This window comes from Rhipicephalus microplus, chromosome 2, assembly GCF_043290135.1.
Source record: "Rhipicephalus microplus isolate Deutch F79 chromosome 2, USDA_Rmic, whole genome shotgun sequence".
In the NCBI taxonomy this organism is placed as follows: domain Eukaryota; kingdom Metazoa; phylum Arthropoda; class Arachnida; order Ixodida; family Ixodidae; genus Rhipicephalus; species Rhipicephalus microplus.
Genome location: NC_134701.1, coordinates 300,711,699 through 300,735,212, shown reverse-complemented (window position 1 = coordinate 300,735,212; position 23,514 = coordinate 300,711,699). Strand labels below are relative to the sequence as shown.

The 23,514-nt window shown below is 46.4% G+C and overlaps 1 protein-coding gene across 5 annotated transcripts in view; it reads left to right on the top strand.

The window, feature by feature from the left end:
• tweek (transmembrane protein KIAA1109 homolog tweek) overlaps positions 1-23,514 on the top strand; it is a 1,194,469-nt gene that overhangs the window by 29,597 nt on the left and 1,141,358 nt on the right. For all 5 annotated transcript variants that reach the window (XM_075882507.1, XM_075882492.1, XM_075882501.1 and 2 more), the window contains exons 2-4: positions 4,992-5,290; positions 8,430-8,600; positions 19,760-19,877. In XM_075882507.1, coding sequence (XP_075738622.1) covers positions 4,992-5,290; positions 8,430-8,600; positions 19,760-19,877 — 588 coding nt within the window. The remainder of the gene's footprint in view (positions 1-4,991; positions 5,291-8,429; positions 8,601-19,759; positions 19,878-23,514) is intronic.

Sequence of the window (23,514 nt, the reverse complement as noted above, 5' to 3'; positions counted from 1 at the left end):
GTGGCTAAGGTACTCGGCTACTGACCTGCTGGTCGTGTGATCGAATCCTGGCTGTGGCGGCTGCATTTTCGATGGAGGCGAAAATGCTGTAGGTGCATGTGCTCAGATCTGAGTGCACGTTAAAAAACCTCAGGTGGTCGAAATTTTCGGAGTCCTTCGCTGTGGTGTCTCTCATATTTATTAAATAATGGTTTTGGAACGTTAAAGCTTGTGGGGTCTCGAAATGTCGAGCGAGCGTCATGCCACGCACTTGGAGTGAACGAACACAGCAGACACAGTCGGTACCAATCTTACATCCACACAATATTACCACACACTCTTTGACAAACCCACAGTAACATGACAAACACAATAACACACCCAAGGTGGCGTTGCCAACGCTTGGCTTACCACGAGGGCCCCCGACGCGCAGGTCGCGGTACCGTGCGCCGAGGACCCACGCTAGAGACAACCATTTCCAGCAACCACCACGTGCAGAAGAGACTCGCTCAACTCTCGCCCGCACCCACCACCAAGGCTCCGCCAGGGGTCACCGCCGGTGCTACCACTTTAACAACCATGATGATGATAGTGGGACTCAACACGAACACAACGCCATCTATCGTCCAGTAGTTGTAACTTGAAATGCGGCTTCTGGGCGAGACACGTGCGCCACGCAGCGCCAACAACTTTACAGGGGGGTGTCAGTACCCCCACAACTTGTGGGGCCTCGAATTGGCGAGTGCCACCACCACACTCTTAGGTGAATGGACACAGCAGACTTGGTCGGTCCATACCAAACACATATTTATTTAACTAATTTTACATCGACGATATCGTCAGCCGAATTATTATAATATTAATCGTGATCAACAGGCTAAGACATCCTTACACAATATTTCCATACACTACAAAACATGACAAACACGATAACACGCCCAAGGCGGCATCGCCAACGCTTAACTTGCCACAGGGGCCCACCGACGTGCAAATCGCGGTGCCACACACCGGGTACTCATACTAGAGACAACCGTTCGCGGCAACCGCCACGCGCAGAAGAGACGGCTCAACTCTCTCGACCACCACCAAGGCTTGCCTTTCATCAGGGGTCACCGTTGGCGCTACCACTCTACCAACCATGATGATTATAGTGGTGATCACCGCTCGCGAACACAATGCCAACTATCGCTCAGTAGTAGTCACCCCCGAATTACGGCTTTTATGTGAGACACGTGCGTCACGCGGTGCAAACAGCTTTACAGGGGGTGTCAGCACCTCCACAAATCCCACATATCAATCAAATCATCAAGCAAAGCTTTCAGCGTGGTACAGCAAAACAGAAAGTGTTCAATCTTAACAGCAACACACAAAAACTTTATTGCCTTCGGCAGCACCCGCATTGAGAGCACATGGTTCACTCCCGGGATGTGGGGAGCAAAGGCTCCAGCACGTGGACGTTCATGAAAAAGGGCAGACCGCGAGCACGTCGCAGCTGGCAATGGGGAGCTTTGACATGCTGATCGGGAAATGGTCCCTCGTGGCTATGCTATGCACTCTCACGATGTCCACTGGACCTGGTCGCGAGAGTTAGGGCAAACCTCGTATGCGTAGCTCTCTGGCAAGTGCGACTTTGCGCAGTATGACCACGTCAAGCACTAGGCACCGCTGTTTGGCTTATCGTACGGTACCTAAGCTAACACACAGGTAAACACGCCTGCTGGTTCCCAAAGGGCATGCGGACGAATGAAAAACACGTGCTTACCGAACGTCGTCCGGAGGAGTGAACCTTCCGGTGCCCACGTGACTCAATGTGGGCCGAGAACATGTGCCGCGCCCACGTTTCGTGCCATCTATTGCTATGCGCTGTTACCAGAGTACAGGAGAAGGAAAGAGCGGCCGTATGGCAGAAATGCCCACGAATCTGTCGCGGGCGCACCTTAGATCTCCCTAAGGCATGGCCATAAATGTTCGAAAAACAGCATTAGCTCACAGTCAGGTAAGACAAGGGAAGACAGTCGTTCAGAAGCTTTGCAGCAATGTTCTATTGTGGTGCAAATGCGCTTAGATCACTTTTGCCTAGTAGACTGCTGTCATGCACAAGTTAACTAATAATGGTAAGGGTGTACTAGCTCTCATAGAATAAAACTCGTTTTGTCCCTTGATTGTGCGCATGCTCACGCCATATAATTACAAGTACTACAGTGTATCCCGGATTTGTGAAACTCGGACATATCAAAGTATTCGCTATATTGAACATTTGAAAAGTCCTTGTAAATTTTCCATGCAAAAGTATTGGGCTGGTGCAGACGTATATCAAACTCCCGCATAGCGAAACATCCGCTATATCGAACGCTGTGTAGCATTGAAGCCCAGATAGTGCATTGTTCCCAAGAAATATTAATCATTTTCAGGCTGCTATTTAACAACTTTTGCCTGCTACAAAGCCACAAGTGTCGTTGCTATTGCCAACATTTGGACGGTGGTGAAATGTTCCTTGGGTGTTTGCGCAGGGTTGATTCTCACAGCAGGAGGACTTTTGAACAATCGTGATAAGACATTGAGACTAAACATTGACCCACCCATAGAGATCGCTGTGACTGAGCTTGATTTGGCGCCAGGTGACAACTAGAACATCAGTGAATTTTGTGACTTATTAGCTTTTTCGGGCGCTGTTAGGAGGAGAGTACTGCGAGCAACTTCTTCGGTACAGATGACAGCATAACTATTTCTGAGTCGATGCCAAGATTATGGCTGACATTGCTGATGTCGTGGATGTAGAACCATGCATTTATGAAGATGCCAACGCTGCCGCTGAACAATCTGTTCTGTGTGAATCACTGCTGTTGTGGTGTACAATGCTGAATATGCTTAATTGGAAAGCTTGAATGATATTGAGGATGACTTTATTATTTATTTATCAATACTGTTGGCCGAAGGCCGTTACAGGGTGGTTGCGTTACAAGATATGCAATAAAAAAGGGAAAAAAATGCAGTCGCAATCGAGGACAGACTAAAGGTACAGTACACGCAAAAGACACAATGCAGTAGTACACATTATACAACGATAGAAAAGGTACAATGCAAGCTAGAAGAGCAATAGACACTAGTAAATCCTGGTACCATCAATTTTACCGCGGTCTCCAAAGGAATCGGCTCTTAAACAACAAGAAACGACAGTTTTCTTTAGGTGAATTGAATCCGCAATGTATAGGCTATGTGTCTGCAGTCGAAGTGAAAAGTGTAGTTATCCCAGTTTCAAATTTGCTTACATTGTCAACTGTCAGGAGTTCATGTGGCAGCGAGTTCCACTCCTCAATTGTTTTGAGAAAAAGGAGTATTTATGTGAATCTATTCATGCTGGAATTGGTAGAACTTGATGAGCTTACGGCGCTCAAAAAGCAAGACAAGTTTACAGACTATTTTCATGCAAAATAAAGAGCGGTAATCTGCAAAAAAAGTTGTCATTTGTTGCTTACCATACTATAAACGAAGCGTCATTTTAGCACTTGTTTCGATTTTTGAAAACTGTTTCAAGACCTATAATGCCTTAATTTAAGCCTTAAGTTTGCATGTTTTGTATTTTAGATTATCAATATATTGAACTATTTCATAATTTTCTTCGAGTTCGATATATGTGAGATTGACTCGAATATGACCATTCATGTCTGAAAATAACTGGCACAGATTTACGGCTTTATAAGATGTTGCTGCAGCCATGAGAATTTATAATAAAAACATGCACTGGTTTTCTTGTTTCACCGATAGAGCAAGATTGCTTGTCACTGAAAGTGCTGCTAGTGTTAATGGTAGTGCTCACTTCAACATTAGCGACACCTGCTCTGGTTTCCTTAAATAGTTGTTGGAGAACCTTGGGCAATCAATAGGAGTGAGGCGCAGAATGATCCACGTTTGGGCGAGTTGGTATTCAATAATTTTGTCAAAAACAGCGTGGAATTTTAACCCTTTAAGTGTCAAAGACATACATGCCTGTCATCAGCTTACAGCGACAACACTGTCAAAGATGTACATACGATATGTCATTGCCTGTACCTTTAAAATGTGAGCCTTTTTAGAACAGTCTGCCTGGGTAAAAATTATACTAATGAAACAAACTCTGCAGTCACTTTTAGTCTACAGTTTTTAATATGAGAACTAAATACTGGCCCTATGTTTGAGACCCATTCAGTCTCTTCTCCAGAGGGTAACTGTCCAGCCATTTCTGAAGCTAGCAACTTTTCGTAGTGGTTGTCTTCCTCTCCACCGTTCGTTCTGCCGTGAGAACAATGGTGGAGTGGTGGAAACCACTAAGTCCCCAGTCAAACAGCCTTGGCAGGCTCCTCAGGAGTAGTCAGAAACTGGGACCTACAACATAGTTGATTTGTTAGCTTGATGCTGCATGGGAAACGTGATGCATTGAAAGAGAGAGCCTGGTGTCCTAGAAAAAAGATTCTCAATAGTGCAATGTTGATTGTGGCCTCAGTGGTGAGCATCATGATGATTAGCAGGATGTTTGAGACTAGGGTGCATTGAATATATTGTTCAACCAATGCAAAGATAGTGAGCTGCTTTTTTTTTTTTTCCTCTGCAAGCAACATGCATGCATGGAGGCACCAGCGACAGGTGGCATGGAATGTTCCAGTTCTTGCTATCGAAGAAAAGCATGCACTTGATTATCTTACAGGTTACAACAGCACACATGCTGCAGAAAGCGAAAGTGAAAATGGGGCTGACCACCTTCCTTGTAACCACCATCACATCTTTGTGCATTCTCAGTGCTTGATTCTATAAGCACTGCTACACTTGTACCATGGTTGGAAATTCTGGTATCTGTGCTTACAAAAGAGGTGTAAAATTCTTTGTCACACATTATAGTTTCTACCAAACAGCTAGTGCAAGGCCTCAGTCAATATGCCACCAAGAGTGATTGGTGCTATTTTTCTTTCAATCGCTGCAGCAGTCACTGAATGCATCTTTAGAGAGTATATTTAAACACTCTAATTTGGGAAATGCAGGATTCGTTCCAGCTGAACTGGAAGTGGTCCAGCTGGCCAATGGTGACCTGGTAGAGCGGCGCAGTGCTCCGACCTGGGGACTGGATGCTAAGTGTGGCCGTGGCACCAGTTTCAGCTATGGTCCATGGGCAGACCGCCAACGGGACAAGCTGATGCAGTTATTCTTCCCACAAGACTACCAGCCGCTGAAGCCCACGCCTCAGCCTCAAGTTGGCGAGAGGCGCCGGGCACAGTCATTTGACCTGCGCCTTAGCACTACAGCTGATGCGTCATTGGATCTACTCTTCTCCAAAGACAAGGTCTGCTTATAGTTAATAGTCTCGGCCTCACAAGTTTATGGCTTGCATAAGCAAACAGGCGTTCTTGCCCATTGGACATGCGAGTATTCCTGATGCACTACTTCTAGAAGAATGAATCAAGATTGCAGCTGCTTGATCTAGTGCGTACTTGCCAAGTCTTCCGGATTTTGACCAGTTCTTATCTTTAAATGGTTGTCAGTAAAATCTTTGTAAAACTAAGTTTTTGTGCGTGAGAAATGCAGCCCAATCTGATCCAGGCTTTCTGCAAACCAATCTCATTTTATGGTAAATGAATTTAGGAGGCATCCAACGTACAGTACAATATCAGTGAATTGGAACTGTACGATGTGAATTTCTTAACTTCTCCTGTTGAATTTCACTATGCCCATTGGGCCAAAGTTCTCGACTTTTTACCTTCTCGCGGCTTGTCGCATGAACTTCAGTATCACCAGCTTGAACGAAGTCTAAGAGCAGCTTGCTCGAAGCTTCAGAAGGACACGCGCAACTGCGGTGATTGTTTGCCACAACTGCTGTGGACAAAACTATGGTTGCTTTTGACACGATCGTGAATGACGACGACATAACTGACAGAACTTATGGTGACCTCGCTACTCACCGTAGCGGATGATCACCGCGGGTTCACGCTTAGCGATCCACAGGGCCGCGACTACGTCACTTACTCGCGTGTAGTGCACCGCTCCGCGCGCGCTCAACTAACAAGGCGTTTAGCGCGTCGCGGCAAACAGACAGTGTTCCAATACAAAACACACAACACTTTATTGCCTTTGGCGGCACCCCGAACAACAGTACAATGTCCGCTCCCGGGACGCGGGCAGCAAAGGCACCCGCACGCGGACGTTCACAATAAGGGGAAACCGCGAGCACGTCACGGCTGGCAATGGCGAGCTTTGACACGCTCGTCGAGAAAAGGTCCCTCGTAACTATGCTGCGCACTCTCACGATGGCCACTGGGCCTGGTCGCGAGTGTTAGGGCAAACCCCGTACGCGTAGGTCTACGGCAAGTGCGGCTCGGTGTGGTACGACCACTTCAAGCACTAGACACCGCTGTGGGCTTAGCGTACGCTATTGAAGCTAGCATTCAAGTAAACACGCCTGCCGAGGTGCCACAGGCTACCCCAGGCAGGCTACAGTCCGGCGATTCCCAAAGGGGACGCGGACGAAGGTAAACACATGCTTACGCGGTGCTGACCACGGAGAAGAGAGCAGCTCCCTCGGCGCGCACGTGACGCGCATGCACGTGGCACCATCTATCGCCACGCGCCGTTATCAGAGCAGAAAAAGCAAAAAGGGTGTGGCCATGTGGCGGAATGCCCGCGAAATGGTCGTGGGCCCGCCTTAGATCCCCACAAACTCCAAAAGTGCACGCTCGTTGAATGCTGAACTAGTCAAAGCGACATCGCTTTCTACAAATGTTGCAGATAAAAGTGCAGCAGATGCGATCATAGATAGCAAAAAACGACTTAGTTTTGAAGGCTTGTGCATAGCCAGCACACGCAGATTGAAAATGGAACTACCAGTTTTCTTGAACAGCTGCATATGAAACTGTGGTTGCGACAATGAGGGCATGTGGCCAATGCAGTGGTAGACTAAAGACAGTAAAGACACAAAAAAAAGACTGCAAGTGTTTTGGCATTCCTCTTCAAGGAATCTAGTTACATTGTTGTTCTTTTCGATAAGCGTACTATGGAATTCAAACAAACCTTTGACCCGCGCTATCCCTGCAGCCGGCTGCACCGTGCCGTCCTGCCATGTGTGTCACAGGACAACGTACTGGAGTTCTTTTGACAAATTTTAGGAGATACCAATGCTTAGCCTTTGCTTGTTTCTGCAAGCAGCACATTTATGAAAGACCAGTGCACATTTCGTTCTTTCAGGGAAACATGACATGCTCCACATTGAATGAGCAAGTGCAGTCCCAACGGCTCTAGCTGGGGGCATTTCAACGAGGTATATTTTTTTCTTGCACGTTAAAAGAGGCTTTGGTGGTGCTGCCAGCACTGCATTAACTTGCCTGCCTATGGTGGAGAAACACGAGCACAGCATAAAGTACCACTCAGAAAAAAAAAAATGTCTTGGGTGAATGAAAGTGCAACTTTTTTCACGCATTTTTTGAGTCACAACCACCAGTTCTCTTTCGTAAAAGTGTGTATCCATGGGTTCCTCCATGGGTTCCACATTGAAGGTTTTGCCTTCATGATCCGCTTAACTAAGACGTTAGTGTTGGCTGTCATGTCGTATGAGTAATACAAAACATCCTTGTTTTCAGTGAAGCACGTTTCATGTTCATTTCAGTCACAAGTTTGCCATGAATAGAATGACTACAGTTCGTTTTCACAACAATGCTTGTGTAGCAGTGTTGCTGGAACAGATCAAATTTTCCACTTAATTGCAGTCTTTTTTTAGGATAACTAGACAAAGCTTGAAAGAATATGGTAATAATGCTTTAATTGACAGTTTACGAGCTAATAATTACGAGATGACTCTTCTATTTTGAAACAACACATAAGCAGCCTAAAAAAAACTGCATGTGGTTCTAGTTTTCAATTTCTACCACCACAGTCACTGTCATTGTGTGTAGTTATCAGCGTTGCAGGTGTCTTCACACTAATATAATATAACAGAACTTACTGTATCTACACAATTGTAGGCCGATCCATTTCGTCTTAGTTCGAAATTCAAAGTTGGGTTGACCTAGAATGAATAACTAGTTTCGGTTGCAAGGTCTCCCTGAAAATAATCATCACGCAATTCTGCAAAGCTTTTAAGCACTGCCATGAAGCCACCATGGCTTACCGAAATCTGACTTGGTTCTTTTAGGAGGCATCCTAAATAAAAATTTGAAATGAAATGTGCTCATGCTCCTTTTCTGTTTTTTATTTTTCACCTTTTTATAATTGATTTTGGGGGGGGGGGGTTGAATTACGTTTGAGCGAAATTAGAATCTTGTAAGTACAGTATAAAAAAAATTCTGTTTTAAAAATTTCTACTCACTTTCCAAAGAAACCATTGCATTGTTGGACAGTTTAAACTATATGCTTTCTGTTCCGAAGCAAAACAGAGAAACAGTAAAGTACAAGTCCTCTAGGTAGTATGTGTGCCTCTTTGTCCAATGCTGCAGGAGACCAATGCAGTGCACATGACAGTGAAGCAGGGCTCGTACTTGGAGCTCACTTTGCCGTGGCAAGTGACCGAGGAAGGCTACACCACTCGAGTGACGGGCCAGCTGTTTCACCTGGAAGCCTCCACCAGCCTGCCTTTCAGAAATCTGCTGGAGAGCGAGATCCTGGGCGTGAGTGACTATGGGCAAATAGTAGAGCTGTTTGCTAGTGAGAAATGAATGAAATTGGGGTGTATATAGAAAAAGTGCAAGCATGGAAGTGCTGAATGAAAAGCAGAAATGTGAGAAATGAAAGGTAAAGAGGGCACGACACAAGCCCTGTTTCTCGCTGTTACAACTTATAACACTGTATCTTGGTGTTACTGCCATCAGCAGCCGTTGCACCGATGGAAGTCGCAGTGTGGCTAAATAGTGTCCTTGGCACCGGGAGCTGTGGCTTCGAGGGGGTTAAAAAAGAAAGAAGGGAATGTATTTTCGGTGTATTATTGTCACACAGCTGTAATCATCTATATCATGTACTTTTATAGCTTTACTTTTTGGTCACAGTCCTGCAGCAGCTACCTTGATAAGGAAATGTTGAGGGTGCAGTTCTCGAGAAAAAGATAGAAAGGAAGCCAGATAATGAGTATTGATGTGTAGTTGAAAGACGCATCAAGTACTCCTGTTTGCCTTAGTGTCTCAAAATTTGGGTTCGCACTTGCCAAAACTGATAGTGTAGGAACCTGGATAAATAGTGACCTCACTAGGGTGCTTTAATAATGGGTTATATTATAATAAAGTATATTGGTGTTAATTGTTAATTTCACCTCATTGGAATGCCGCTGCCATGGCAGGAATCAAACCAGCGGCTTTCTACAGTGGAACCCCGATTATACAACGTTTAGGAGTCCACACAAAACCGTCATATAACCCAGGCATCATATTGCCGCATTGAATATGCAGCACCAAGAGAACAACGAAAAGCATGCGCAGCGAGACAGAAAGACGAGGTTCTCATCTGATCAATTTTCCAGTGTTCTGGTATAATTGTCCTGTGTTCAACTGCTGCTTCTGCATTGTGACACTGGTTGAGGCGCTGGTATATGCTCGGGACACCTGACAACAGCCCTGCATCTAGCCCAGAAAGCCTTCCGGACATCGACACCCCCGTTCACCGCAGCAGCCGCCGCCTTTTAAGCCTCAGTCCGGAGTTCGGTTTATTGTTGGAAAGCATGACCGGGCCAAAAAGCTTGACAGCGCCTGGAAGCACTGGCCCCAACATGTGCAGCCCAAGCATGGCACTGGTGACTGTTTTCAACCCTCGACTTCCGGTTGACTTCCACAAAAACATATATGAGGATGCACATGACTGGCTCGACGAATTCGAGCACACAGCGAACGTTAACGGGTGAAACACCGCACAGAAGTTGGGCTACATGTATTTTCTGCTTCAAGACTGAGCTCGAACATGGTTTACGAATCGCGTGTGGTCGTCTTGGGGCGAGTTCTGGCAGAAGTTTCTCGATACGTTCGCGAGCACCGAAAGACGAAAAATAGCACAGCGTCTCGAGTCGCGGATTCAGAAACCAAATGAATCCGCTACGATGTTTTGTTGAGGACACGGCACGGCTGTTTCGTCGAGCAGATCCCAATATACCCGAAGCCAAAATGGTTAGCCACCTCATGCGTGGCGTTAAGGAGCAGCTGTTTGCTGGTCTCGTGCAAAACCAGTCTACAAGTGTTGATGAATTCTCCAAGAAGGCGACATCAACCGAACGCGCAATGGATCTACGCTACCGGCAGTATGACCGCCCAATCCACAGTGCACCAATCAGCGCGGCAGCCACGACCACACCAACGACACCCGACGAAGGTTCTCTGCGCCAACTGATACGAGAGATCGTACAAGAAGAGGTCAAGAAGCTCGTCGCCAAACCGAATGACTGCGCAGTAGCTTCAGTAACAGAAGTTGTGCGCCAGGAGATCCGGCAAGCGCTCTCGCTTCCTGAGCCGAACACGAGCACTCCCAGGGCAAGCTATGCAGACATACTCCGCCGACAGCCAGCTAACGTACCGACACTGCATCAGTACCACCAGCAACATCCGCCGACAGCGCCTTGGTACTACAGAGAAACTTCGACGCCGAGGCGGCCACCACTTCGCGAAACTGACATCTGGCGTACCCCTGACAATAGGCCCCTGTGCTTTCATTGTGGGGAAGCAGGCCACATTGTTCGGAATTGCCTGTATCGCGTAGCAGGGTACCGAGGATTTCCTTCCACTATTCCTCGGCGCCATTTCAACGAAATGCTTGACGTCGACACGAGTGTCATCACCCCGCGGGATGTTCCTCCTGGGTTTCGGTCGCGCTCACCCTCTCCTGGCCGTAATTCTCCATACTCTAGATGGAGCACCACTGACATGCCGAGAGGGAGATCTTTCAGTCCACGCTGGGGAAACGAAGAGCAGCGACCTCAGGGGGGAAGGTTGCGAATCGTCGAAGTGCTGAAAATCCCTGAATACTGCCGAGCGAAGAGACGCAGATTTTCGATAATTCAACAAAAGATGGGGTTATTACTGCCGAAGTTGCAATTACGATTGACGAACATGACGTCACGGCATTGGTCGACACTGGCGCGGACATCTCAATATTGAGTGAGAGTCTAAAGACAAGCTCAGGAAGGTTAGAATAGAATGGACGGGACCGCAGATTAGAGGAGCTGGTGGGCAGCTACTCACACCTACCGGAAAGTGCACCGCGAGAATGAAGATAGGGGATGCATCTTTTGCCGTAACTTTCGTTATTCTTTCCGAGTGTTGCAAATAGGCAATCTTAGGGATGGATTTCTTGTGTGAATATGGTGCCATCGGCAATATACTGGATGGTGTACTGACCTTTTCAGCGGATAAAAGCGCAGCGCTACATTGAAAATTCCTGCCTTACCTCCGTTATTGTGCCGCCTTGTTTTGGTCACGTGCAGCACGCAGTTTTCTGGAGAAGGAATTGCTGAAAAAGTATTGGCACTTCTACTCTCGCGGTGTTGCAATTGCCAGAAGTATCGTCAATACTGTGTGTGGTGAAGCGGAGGTTCTGCTGACGAATTTTACCAATGAGCGATGACACACTACACAAGGCATTACAGTTGCCTACTTCGACAAGATCACCGAATTCGCGAGTACTGTGTAGTTCAACAAAACGAGCCGGAAGCCACGTCAACCCTACCATCTATTGACATAAGCACGGATTTATTACCAGCGCAGGGACAGCGTCTAGTAGATCTTCTTCACCAGTTCAAAGACTGTTTTTTATCGACCTCGAGGGTCAGTCAAACGCCACTGAGGAAGCACAGGATAATAACGGAGGAGACGGCAAGGTCAATACGACAGAACCCATACCGCGTAGCACCGAAAGAGCATGAAGCAATCCAGGAACAAGTGAAGAAAATGCTCGATGATGACGTCATCCAGCCGCCAAGAAGTCCTTGGGCATCGCCGGTAGTGCTGGTTAGAAAGAAAGACGAAAGCTTGCGATTTCTAGTCCACTACCGCAAGCCTAACGTGTGACAAAGAAAGACGTATACCCATTACCGTGCATCGATGATTCACTCGACAGGCCGAGGTATGCACGTAGCTACTTCTTGTCAATGGACCTCAAAAGTGGGTATTGGCAAATTGAGAACGACGAGCGAGATAAAAAAAAAAAAAACGTCTTTTGTAACGCCATATGGGCTTCTCGTGTTGGCTTCAAAAGGTACGGGTCGCCGTAGTAGGACCACGCGTGAGGACACCGCACAGCTCTTCCGCCTAGCGTTCGGAATTGACAAAGAAAGGTAAGCGCGAGGCACTGTTGGCGAAGTTCGAGCGAACTCCCAACAAAGGGAGCCTACGGACGGGAAAGAAATGCATGCTCTCGACGCGTGTGCGCGAGACGTCCTGAGAGACTTGAGAGCAGCGCCAGGCTCAACATCAGGGTGAGAGGGGTCAACATCACCTCCGCTCCCCCAGCGCCGATGGACCGCGGAGGAGGGGGGAGAGTCATGTTTGGACATGAGAGTGGCAGAAATAGGCGACAAAGCCCACACAATGGCGGCGGGCTAGCTCAAATTCTCGCACAGGCTTTACTACAGTGATGCTCCTCACTTCTTTACACGAAGAGGCTTTTGGTCACTGAAAAATGTACGCAGAATTTGATTTGGATGATAACGATGATATACTCGGGAATGGAATTCTTCTTTCAAATCGGATGATGACTTGCACCACCTCAATGTAGTGCTGTGTTGTAGTGTTGACATTGTTCAACCTTCTACCTTTCTTCATAATACCATGTGCCTATATAGTGCAAGTGAGATGAAGGCAATGGAAACGCTCTCTTAGCAAGGTGATGAAGAGTAAGTCGCTATAAAAGCAACAAGCTGCTGCTGTAATGGCTTGTATTATGCCATTGCACAACATATCTATTGATTGTTCTGTTATCTCTTGTTTATGTTCCCTACCACTCTCTCTACTTATGCACTGCCATGCTCTTGAGTTCTGCTATTGACTTTCATCATTTTTATGGTTATCACTCCAAAGAGTTACTGCTTATGAAAACAGGCCTTTCTAAAGATTGTTGTTGCTTTTGTTTACTACTGTTTGCGTAGTAGTAATAAATTTGTGTCTTAACATTATTTTTGTGACATTTGTAATTTACTCATTACACATTTGAAGGATAGAAGTGTAAATTTAAGGGCTTGTTTTTTTGTTAATTCTCATTAGTATCTTGTCAAAGGTGCTGACATAGCTTATAGAGGTAACTCGGGTGAAAATTAGTGGCTAGGAATCCAACTGGTTTTAACTGGTTTAAAAAACAATTTTCACTTGGGAATACATTCACAGTTGGTAACTGGGACCAGTTAGTGCATTCCCAGTTGGCTGCCAGAACTAGTTGGGAATGCATTCGCAATTGGGTAAATATTCTCAGTTGGGAACAGGTCCCATTCCTTCTTGGTGCCCAAGTGTACATGCACTCTAGCTAGCTTAAATAATCTCTAACGTATAAACAATTATTACTAGAAGCACATTAAGCACTCCAAAGGATTGCTGCTGTATAGATGACTTGAACCAGCACTGTCGTTGCATATAAAGTGCAAAGCTTTGCTTCACTCGGCTTTTATGTAGTCCTGAAGTTTTGTTCTGCAGCTTGTAGTGTACGTTCCTCAATTTCCACGCGCTGATGCATCTGTGCCATTCACCCATGACCAATGGGGGACTATTGCTGCGAAATAAGTGGTTACATGTTAAAGGCATGTCTCCGAAAAGCCATATCAATTTACATACTCTGCAGACCAGCGGTCTAAAAATTAGCACTACACACACTCTGCAGAAACTATGCCCGATCTTATTCGATTTAGTTAAATTTGCTTACCTTAGCGGCAAAAACAAAACAAGAAAATTATCTTTGGCCCTGAAATGGCCCTTGCGCCACAAAACATCAAACAAGAAAACTATGGGCAGTTAGGTGAAAACATTTTTATTTCTGCTAGAATTTACGTGCCTACACATGCGACAGGTTCGGAAATGTTCATTTGCAGGGATAAATGCAGCTTTGCATTACGCGCTTTCCTTGTCGCGGACAAACCTACATATACTTCATAGATATTTAGCATGTTGTTCAGTATACAAGTACAGTCGAGCCCGCTTATAACGAACCGGAGCGTGACGCGGCATCCGTTCGCTGTATCCCGAAGTTCGTAGTAAATGAAACACAGCTTTTAAAAAAGTTGTGACTGAAAACGGAAACTTTTCTTGCCCCAAAAAGTCCGTGATGCACGTGTTTCGAAGAGCAGAAGCTATAAGGGCGGTCTCGAGTTAGTTTAAAACGGCAGGGTGCTCGTTCGCCGAGGGCCGTGGCATAAGCTGCATGAGGCACTGGCTCCTAAGTTTCGTCGTTCTCGCTATCCGATTCCTCCAAATCGCTCTCGCTACGTACTTCATTCACAATGCCCCAATCCGGGCACGGTTTCGCAGTGTCGGCCTCATCGTCGGCCATAATTAAACCACCACAACAGATGCCCCACCCGCTCTCTCGGGTCGGAGTCGACGACGCACTGCAACAAATCGTCGCCGCAGTTCGGAAGCTTCTGGCTCGCCATCGTGCCCGACGTTGACGAAGTCGGCCTCGCAAGAACAGTTTCGCGCGCATGTAGCCGTCACCGCTGCCCACGAAATATTCACCATCTCCATGCTCAGCTGATTACCGGGATGCCCGAAGCGGCAAGTTGGCTGCCAGGTGGTCAATAGCTATAAGCAAGCGCTCCGCAACGCGGCACCTAACGCGCGGATTATGCTCTAGCCAAGCGGTCAAACTTTCAACGTTTTGTTGAGCGGCAGGAAAAAGGGTGCTAGTCCTCCCGTCCGCCACCATGACCACACACGCACACCAAGAGCGAGCAAGACGCGCACACGCGACACACATGCCAGAACGGGTGGAACAGCTCTGAGCTCGTTGGAAAACGAAACTAATTCGGGCCATTGTGGCGGGCGTCTCGGAGCGGTGGAGACGGGCGAAGGGGTTGTGATCAAGAGAGGAGAGCAGACTTGCGAGAAAAGGGCAAGGAGTTGCGATAAAGAGGGGGAAGGATGCGGCGGGAAGGCGACCTTGAAAACCGAAACACACGGGAAGGAGGCATGCTGGGTAGCTTGCTTGAAAGGTCCGCGAAACTCGCACGTAAAAAAAAAAAAAAACTCGGAAAGAGTGCCTGCGCGTGGCGGTGTTCGAAGAATCGGCGGCCATGGTGAAAAATCGTTTTGTTGTGCTGGCGGGTTGGCGTGGCCTCACGAACTTTGATATTTCGCGATTTGTTCCGCACAAATTAAGAGCTGATTTCCCGCTTCCGCACGCGCGCGGAAGGCATGCTGAGCTGAAGGCGAAGTTAGCGAGAACAAGTCGTAAGCATGAAACGAATCGCAAATTATCAGAGGATGCGGAGTAGCGTACGCGCGTGTGCTAGACGCCGAATATCGGATATTGTTGGTGGCTGACAATGTTGGTAAACGGTCTGGTCACGCCAGGCCGGCGACGCCAACGACAGTGCCAGCGATCAAAAACAGGGTAGATGGCGGACCGGTTTTCGAAAGATCGGGGGCAATGTGAAAACACGGGCCTCATCTGGCAATGCAGGGTGCTCACAGTAGCGGGGGGACAAAGGACGGAGGGGTGCCTAACAAAAAGCAGCCGGGCCTGGAGGAAGGAAACGGCTTTCTTTCCTCCATCGGTTGGGGAGAGCAGCAACTAGGGGGTCGCGGAGGCAGGGTCGGCGTTTAACAATAAGAATGTATGGGCACTTCGCCGATGCCTGATCGGTGGTCGAAAGTGGTTTCTCGGGAAGTCGGCAGACTGCTGACTCCGTTCGCTGTAACTGATCAGTGGCGCTCGGAGACGTTCGTTGTAAGTGCGATTTTGTGCCATTGAACCAATGTATATTTTGACAGTCACGCGGATATTGTTCATTTAAGCGAAAGTTCGCTTTAAGTGGGGCTGTTATATGTGGGCTCGACTGTGTTGCACAATACTCGTTTTCTGCGATACTCCAAAACGGCAAATTTGCAAGCACTCTGCACAAACCCATACACAAACATATTACAGAGCAGTGCTGAAAGCATTTGTTTACTATGATATATTCTATCGTCTCAGCGCTCAAGACATTCTGCGCAGCATAATATCTATATCTTCTTCAGCATACTAGATAACTAGCACTCAAAGCATATAAGTAATACAATTTCTTTCAAACTGCTGAATCGCAAAAAAGGCAGATAGTGTAGCATTCTACACACATTGGCTACGTATACCTGAACGCTAATTCGACAAAATCTAATTTATACCTTCTATGACTCCACATTTATTTTCAAAAACAGCACATCTCGGCACCGCGTCCATTGCTCGGTAGCTAGCCCTCGCCACATGTGTGGTACAAAACATCGCATTGTCTTTCGAAATTCACTGTATTAGTTATGCAGTTTCTTTCCTGTATTAAATGTTGCGAAACTTGAAACGAAATAATTCATTTCAGCTTAATTTATACGTAATACTTATGTTTGATTACTTTACTGCTTCCATATTCGATGTTTAAGCTTATGAGATACAGAACTAATGAGACGGCTGTCATGGTAGAGAGGGTGTGTTTGTGTCGTCAGCGTGTCGGCATGTGTCAGCTGTTGTAGCTCTCTTGGCTCTAATTTCGTCATCGCATGAAGGTAAACGCAGGGCTGTACACAGTGCTATCAGGCAGGCATGCTACCGAAACGACAATGTTAACACTTCGAGGTCAGGCGGGCCAAGACGAATGTGAAAGATTGACAACAGCTTTTAGTATTATTGAATGTAGTTTGTAGAACTGATTGTAGTTGAATGTAGTTTGAGTGTAATGGTTGTGTTGCACACTTGCGAAACGGTATAATTCACGATAACAAGTACATATCAGGTCAGGTAAGATTGCTTATATTATTATGACTAAGCGAAGAGGATGATGTCTAAAGGAGAAAAGATAGCTGCTTCTAGTTCAACTGGTCATCCTGCTGGTGGCCAGTTATGTTGCAACTGGGATCAATTGCTAACTTTAACCAATTGCAACTAAAATCAGCTGGGACAAGTCAGTTCCCAACTTGGACCAACTGATACCAGTTAGAACCAGTTGAAACCAGTTGGATTCCCAGTTACACATTTTCACCTGAGAAATGAAGGCTTAATTTTAGACATACACTCAAACTTTGGTATAACGAACCCAAATATAACAAAATATTGGGTATGACAAAGTACAGTGAAAGCTCAATAATTTTCACCTCAATAATTTAAACTTTTGGGCCAATGCAAACTGATGCTTCCCCACACAGCAGCGCGCAGTTTGAATTGCGTCGTTGAGCTGCCGCAAGCTTTTACGGCGCAACGATAGATGCTGGAGTGGAAAAGTTGCACCATTTGCGCCGTTGTGCATTAAACTGATTTACCTGCTCCATCCTGCGCAGAACCACTCCTGTTTCTCCAAATTATTTAATCAGTGCAATACTGCACCGCACAATCCAAGTTTAACCGCTTGGTGCGACAGCCATCAAGCCCCGTGTCCGGAACATGTTGAAACATCGTGGTTTCTATTTCTTCGAAGCCGTTATACAGTGCAGTCCACTTATAACGATATCGAGAAAACCTAAAAATATGATCGTTATAACCGGTGATCGTTATATCTGGACTGCCCCCAAAAAATCGTCGCTGGACGTACCTTTTGTAGCTCCAGGCTTCATTTCGCTATTTTCACCAATTAATAAATATTGGAGATAGTAGGATGTCAAAAACAAGACTTTATTTCTTACTCCGAAGAACGCATCACGGGTTCGCTGAGGAAGAGAGACTGACCGACGGCGGGGTGGGAGCAGTGGGAGAAAGAAAGCACAGCCAGAGGTACACAGCCGGAATGCCAACGAGGCCCCGCCCCGATTCCGCCGCTTTGCTTTGCTTTTCGCTTTTTTTTATTTTCTCTCTCTTTCCCGCTTTCGTTCGGCAAGCTACGAGTAGCTTGCCGGCTTGCCGTTGTAGAAGGCGGGGAGCCGCGGAGCGCGGCGCTTTGCTTTTCGCATTTTTTTTTTTAAATTCTCTCAGCCTCTCCGCGGTCGACGCGCGGCGAGGCGCAAAACGTGACACAGCTGGCGCCACCTGTAGCGCGTCGCGCCAACTCGCGATGCTCTCCTCGGCTTTTTGAACGGCCGGGACGCGCTGCCGGCGCTGTGCTGCAGTGGCGGCAGGTACTCGCCTACGCTAACCTTTCGTCTTGTCTTGGCATAGTTCATTTCAGAGGAACTTATCAATCTAAATGTTACGATTATTCTGAATGAAACATGCCATCCACGGCAAACTTTTCATCGTTGTATGCGATATGCGGTGGATAACATATCGTTATATATGGTTTTTTCCCCATAGCCCCAATGCATAAAATGAGACTGTTAAGTCGACCCATCGTTATAACCGATATATCGTTATATGTGGTATCGTTATAAGTGGACTGCACTGTAGTTTCGGTTTTGTCAAGGCTATGATTGCTTGAGCAGCAGCTGTGAACTTCGATTCTAGGGGCATTGTCGCGATCACTGGTGCATATGAACTCAGGATGCATCAGCGCGAATGGCTTCTGGATCGTTTCACGAGCTGTGCTATGAAGGTGAAGAGACTGCCGATAAAGCATATCTCCCTGGTGCAACCGTATTCTCTTACACTAGCATTTTGTTGAGTTATTTGATGGCACATTAAAAAAAAGGTAAATGCCAGCCTTACTTCATACAATTTGTTACTATCACATCGCCGTTTGTGATGGTACTCGATGGCAGTGTTCAGAAAAGAAAGGAAGGTGCTCGAAAAAAGCAGAGATGGTTTAGGTGCACAAGACTGCTTATCGAGCATGCGTGCCGATTTTAGTTCATTTCGCGGTTTGTGCTTCATTATGCGGTGCTTATGAACTTGGTGGTTGACACTCGCGTGTTCAGATTTAACAAATGGGTGGCTGTACATAGCTAAACAAAGTCACAGCTTAACCGCAAAAGCGAAGCAATGAATGCGATAGCAACCATCGCGTAACTCTACAAAGTGCTGGTTCAAGAGAGCATGGTCACTCCAGGTTTAGCAGCAGTTTTTGCACAGTCTTTTTGCAATGAGAGCGGAGGACAAAGAAGTGTATTCGCACCGCCCTTTCATGGCTGCCAAGCTAGCACTTACACCAACGATCGCGACTGCGCCATTAGAAGCAAAGTTCACAGTTGCTGCTTGAGCAACACTTCCTCCCTCTACACCTCCCTTCCTCTACACTTGAGGCTATGCGTGTCACGCGCCTATTCTTCAGCTTCAAGGAAAGCAAAGAGGATGCTTTCCGGCATGTTGGCACGTTGAAAAACAAGGATCTGGTGATTGAACTAAGAGTTTTTGTAGATAAATATTTCGAGTGATTTTTCAACAACCGGTCTCAATTTTTGCTGTTTATTCAGTGAATTTCATTAGTTCGAAATTTGGTCTAATTCAAACTTATTGGGTGTCTTCATGAAATTGAAATCAACGAGCATTTACTGTAAATTAAAAATAGCATTGCAATAGATATAGGACTACGAATATAACTTTATAACATATTTTTTAACATAATGAACTTATTTACGTATAACATGCAACATTGTTATTGTGACATTGGTTTGTGTTATTCAGTGCAATGACGGGTTGCCAAGATTCTGTTGTTTCACAAACTACAGGAGCAAGCGTTTTTTTTTTTGCATCAGCTGGTTTTTTTTTCTTGGTTGCTTATGTTCTTGGAGCATGTGAAAGACGATAGGTGCTTCTCGTGCAGTTTGATGTCCAGGGCAAGTACCCACTCATCTGGAATGGCCACCAGGATTGGCAGTGCAGCCTAGCTGGCTGTCGTAGCTCTCTCACCTTGCTGCACACACACAAAGGCTTCTTCCAAGGTATTGCCTGCCTTGCATGCAATTGATGAGTAACCAAAGGAACATTCATTTTCGAACCTAATCATGTAGGTAACCACGTAGCCGAGCCTAACCACGTACAATGGAACTTTGATTATGCCTCCCCCGGTTTCGCGATGACCCCCATTTCACGACGAATCGGTTAGGTACTGGCAAATTCCCCATAGGAATAATGTATTAAAAACCTTGGTTATACGACACAGTTTTATGCCAACTCTGCATCTTACGACACTCAGATTTCGTCCAAAAGAAAAAAAGAACGCCTTTACTTGAATCAAGCGTGGAGCAAATATTCACGAGTGCAAACTATAAACTTGCATACCCCTAAGTTGATGATTAGGAAAGTAGAGAGCGAGACAGATGTCTTTTTAGAATAAAAAAGTTATTCTCCTGGAAGTTCATGCTCTTCTACACACGCCGCAATCGCGTGTGTACGTATCTGGGGTCGTTACCTAGTCAAGCGCTATCCATACAAAATAGCTCTAGCCGGTTGAAAAGCTGATATTTTCATATTTTCGGTCCATGGAAACATTTTCTGGTCGACATACTGCTGATATCCTGCCTTTGTCGCACTCGCAGTCACAGGCTTGCGAATGCATAAGGGCGGACGCAGCTGTTTTCACTAAGAAAATTACTTTCACTTGACGTTGACGTTCATACTAACAGCGGGACATCACTACCACTTCACAAGGCCACAAATTACAATGTGCATAGCTCAATCGCACACGAAGGCATTCTACGCACACTCATGGTCAGTCGCCATTATGTGATAGCGATGACCATAAATGACGTGGTCATCGCTTGTGTCAGAATGACGGGAGGCTATTGCAACACGATTTTGTTTTCGTTTTCATGCACAGGCAATTTTCAGAATCTATTTATCAGTAAAATGATGCACGTTGGATTCAATTCTTTTTAAACCTGAAAAGAGAGATTCATTTGCATCTCATTCGACTAAGTAACTTTGTCATTAGCTGTTGCTGGCAAGAATAATTTAATATACCCTTCTAGCGGAGGCACAAGGTCGTGCCGTGGGCTTATTCAGACGGTCTATACCCACTTTTCGAAACAAAGTCAAGTGTCTTTGCTATATTTTCAGTTTTTCGATTAAACGCGCCCGGATTATACGATGGTTTTGAGTGGTGCTCTGAAAGTCGTATAATCGGGGTTCCATTGTAAGTGGTTCTTTAAAAAGTAGCTGTTGGACCTGGAGCTACCACAAAGTGACAATAATGATTTTTACCAGGCTGCTGGAGGTACTATTAATAAAAAATAACTTTTTAAACTGTGTATTTGCCAAGGGAAGTATGAGGCTGGATGTGTGAGGTTCGTGGAGTGTAATAAGTACAGTTATGGCGAGATACTTTAAGTGCGATGAGAAACAAATTCGTGCAGTTGAAAGACATGACATATCTTGAAAATGTTGTGAGGGAGGGAATTGAGAATGCAAGAAATGGTGGTGGCACAGCAGGCACTTCTATCAAACGCAGCAGTGCAAAACAGGACACTAAATAATACATTGAAATATGTAGTGACACGTATCCCGAAGGAGTACGGCCACTAGCGTGGGTCCGGTGTTAGCGATCCGCAGGGCACGCGTTAACCGTCGCCGTGGCGAGAACACAATACTGCTCAGTCGCAACACTTATTGTCTGTGGCAACACCAAACGCAGTACAGCCCGTTGCAAAGGCGCGGCGAGAAAGCAAATGGGCTTACCCACGCCACTGGCATAAAAGTACTACACAGGGTGCCACGAGCACGTCTCCTTATCAAAGGTGATCCACGGAGACACCGGGACCAAGGCCCGGTTGCTCGAGCGAGGGCAAAGGCGCTCGCGTTGGCTTCGAAGGGAGACGGGTCAGCGTAGCTAGGCCACACACTAGGACACCATACTACCCTTCGGCCGAGCGTACGCAGAGGGGCAACAAAAGGTGAGCGTTCGCCTCGAGTGCGAGGCGCATTCAGCGAAGTCCGACGAGGCCCGAGTGATGGGGGTCGACGTACAGAAAAGATTGCGTGGCTCACTGTCTGCAGTCCCGGAGAGTATCTATCTGCCCGCTCCCGACACAGCACGCAAAAACCTCTCGGGAGACTCCGCGCGCGGCGTCACAGTCAACATCCGCTACCGGGTGAGGGGGTTAAACGTCACTTCGCTCTCTCAGCGCGGCAGACAGCAAAGGAGGGGAGACATGTTGGGACATGAGAATGGCAGAAAGGCGACAAAGCCCGCGCAAAGGCAGCGGGCTAGCCTCAATCCCCACAAATAGTACTAACAAAAGCCAAATACCTCAAACGCTGAATACACGCTTTTACTGCCACAGCAGTCGGGCCACATTGGCCTCAGAGTTGCATTTGTAATAGAGCATGTTTACTTTTTTCTAGTCACTGTTCATCTTAGTCATGTCTTTGTCATTTGTAGTACAGTCGAATCTCAATTGTTCGAACTCGAAGGGGCCCAAAAATTTGTTCGAATTAAAGGAAGTTCAAATTAATGAAAGCTAAATGAATGGAGGGCTCACCATGCAGTGGTGCATGATGAGCCCACACATTAAGCCAACACATGAGGAAGAAGTTTCAGAAGATTTACATTTATTCACAAATAACAGGACATCTGTCATTAATTGAAGTAACGAGTGATGTGCGTCTGCTTGATTTGCCTTGCAGTGAGTCAATCAATTTCGCACGCAGCTTTTTTACTTTGGCTTCAGTATTCTCCTGGCAAGAGAAGTTGCGTGCGGCAATGTCCAGCGCCGACAGTCTTTAAAGACGATGACAAGAACGACTGCGTCTCTGCTACTACCCTTTACGCCGCAGCCGCGGAGTGGCCAGCATGTGACGAGAAAGGAGGAGCATCTCCATGGGGAGAGAAGCAGATCGGCATTTGAGGAAAAACCAACACTCCATGGCAGCTTTTTTTTTTAAAGACGATAGTATTTCTTGGGGACCTTCGACGCAAAAATTTTGGTCGGTCTGTCTGTAGATTTGTCTGTTTGTCCAGTCTTAACAGAATCGGGTATTCGAAATGGTCGACCCCTTTCGCAGCGCCCACCTATGTTGCTCAAGATTCAACGTTCATACTTGTGAAATTGTCGATTAAAAAGCAATTATTGCGCGTGTCTGGGGCACCATTACAACACGTATATATTCTGCATGCGCACCTTTTACTAGAAAAGGCATACAGAAGTAATTCTAAGGACATTAGCGCTTATCACGCTGCGCTGACCATCCTACGCTTGCATGGAAAGGCGAGTGTTTCCAACGCTTTGCTAAAACGAAACGGTGGTGGCACCTACCCGTCGCCTTGCGTTCTACACCTTATCACCTCTGAGGCGGGTGCGCATACCCGTCTCAGAGCCATGCGCTTTGTTTTTCAAAAAAACTACCAGATGGCGCTCATGTCACACTTGTGACGTGACTTAATGCGCTCGTTCGCCTCCGCTGCAGACTCGAGGCACTCTAACACAGCGCCTCCAGAATACCATTAATCAATTTTCTTGAGCAGAACATCAAATAAATGTTTTGTTCACTCTCCACACGCAAGGCTATCGTCTTTCGACGACATTTTCAGATTAAATGCAGATACGGGGCCAATTTTTTTTGCTCTCTTCGTGCACATCG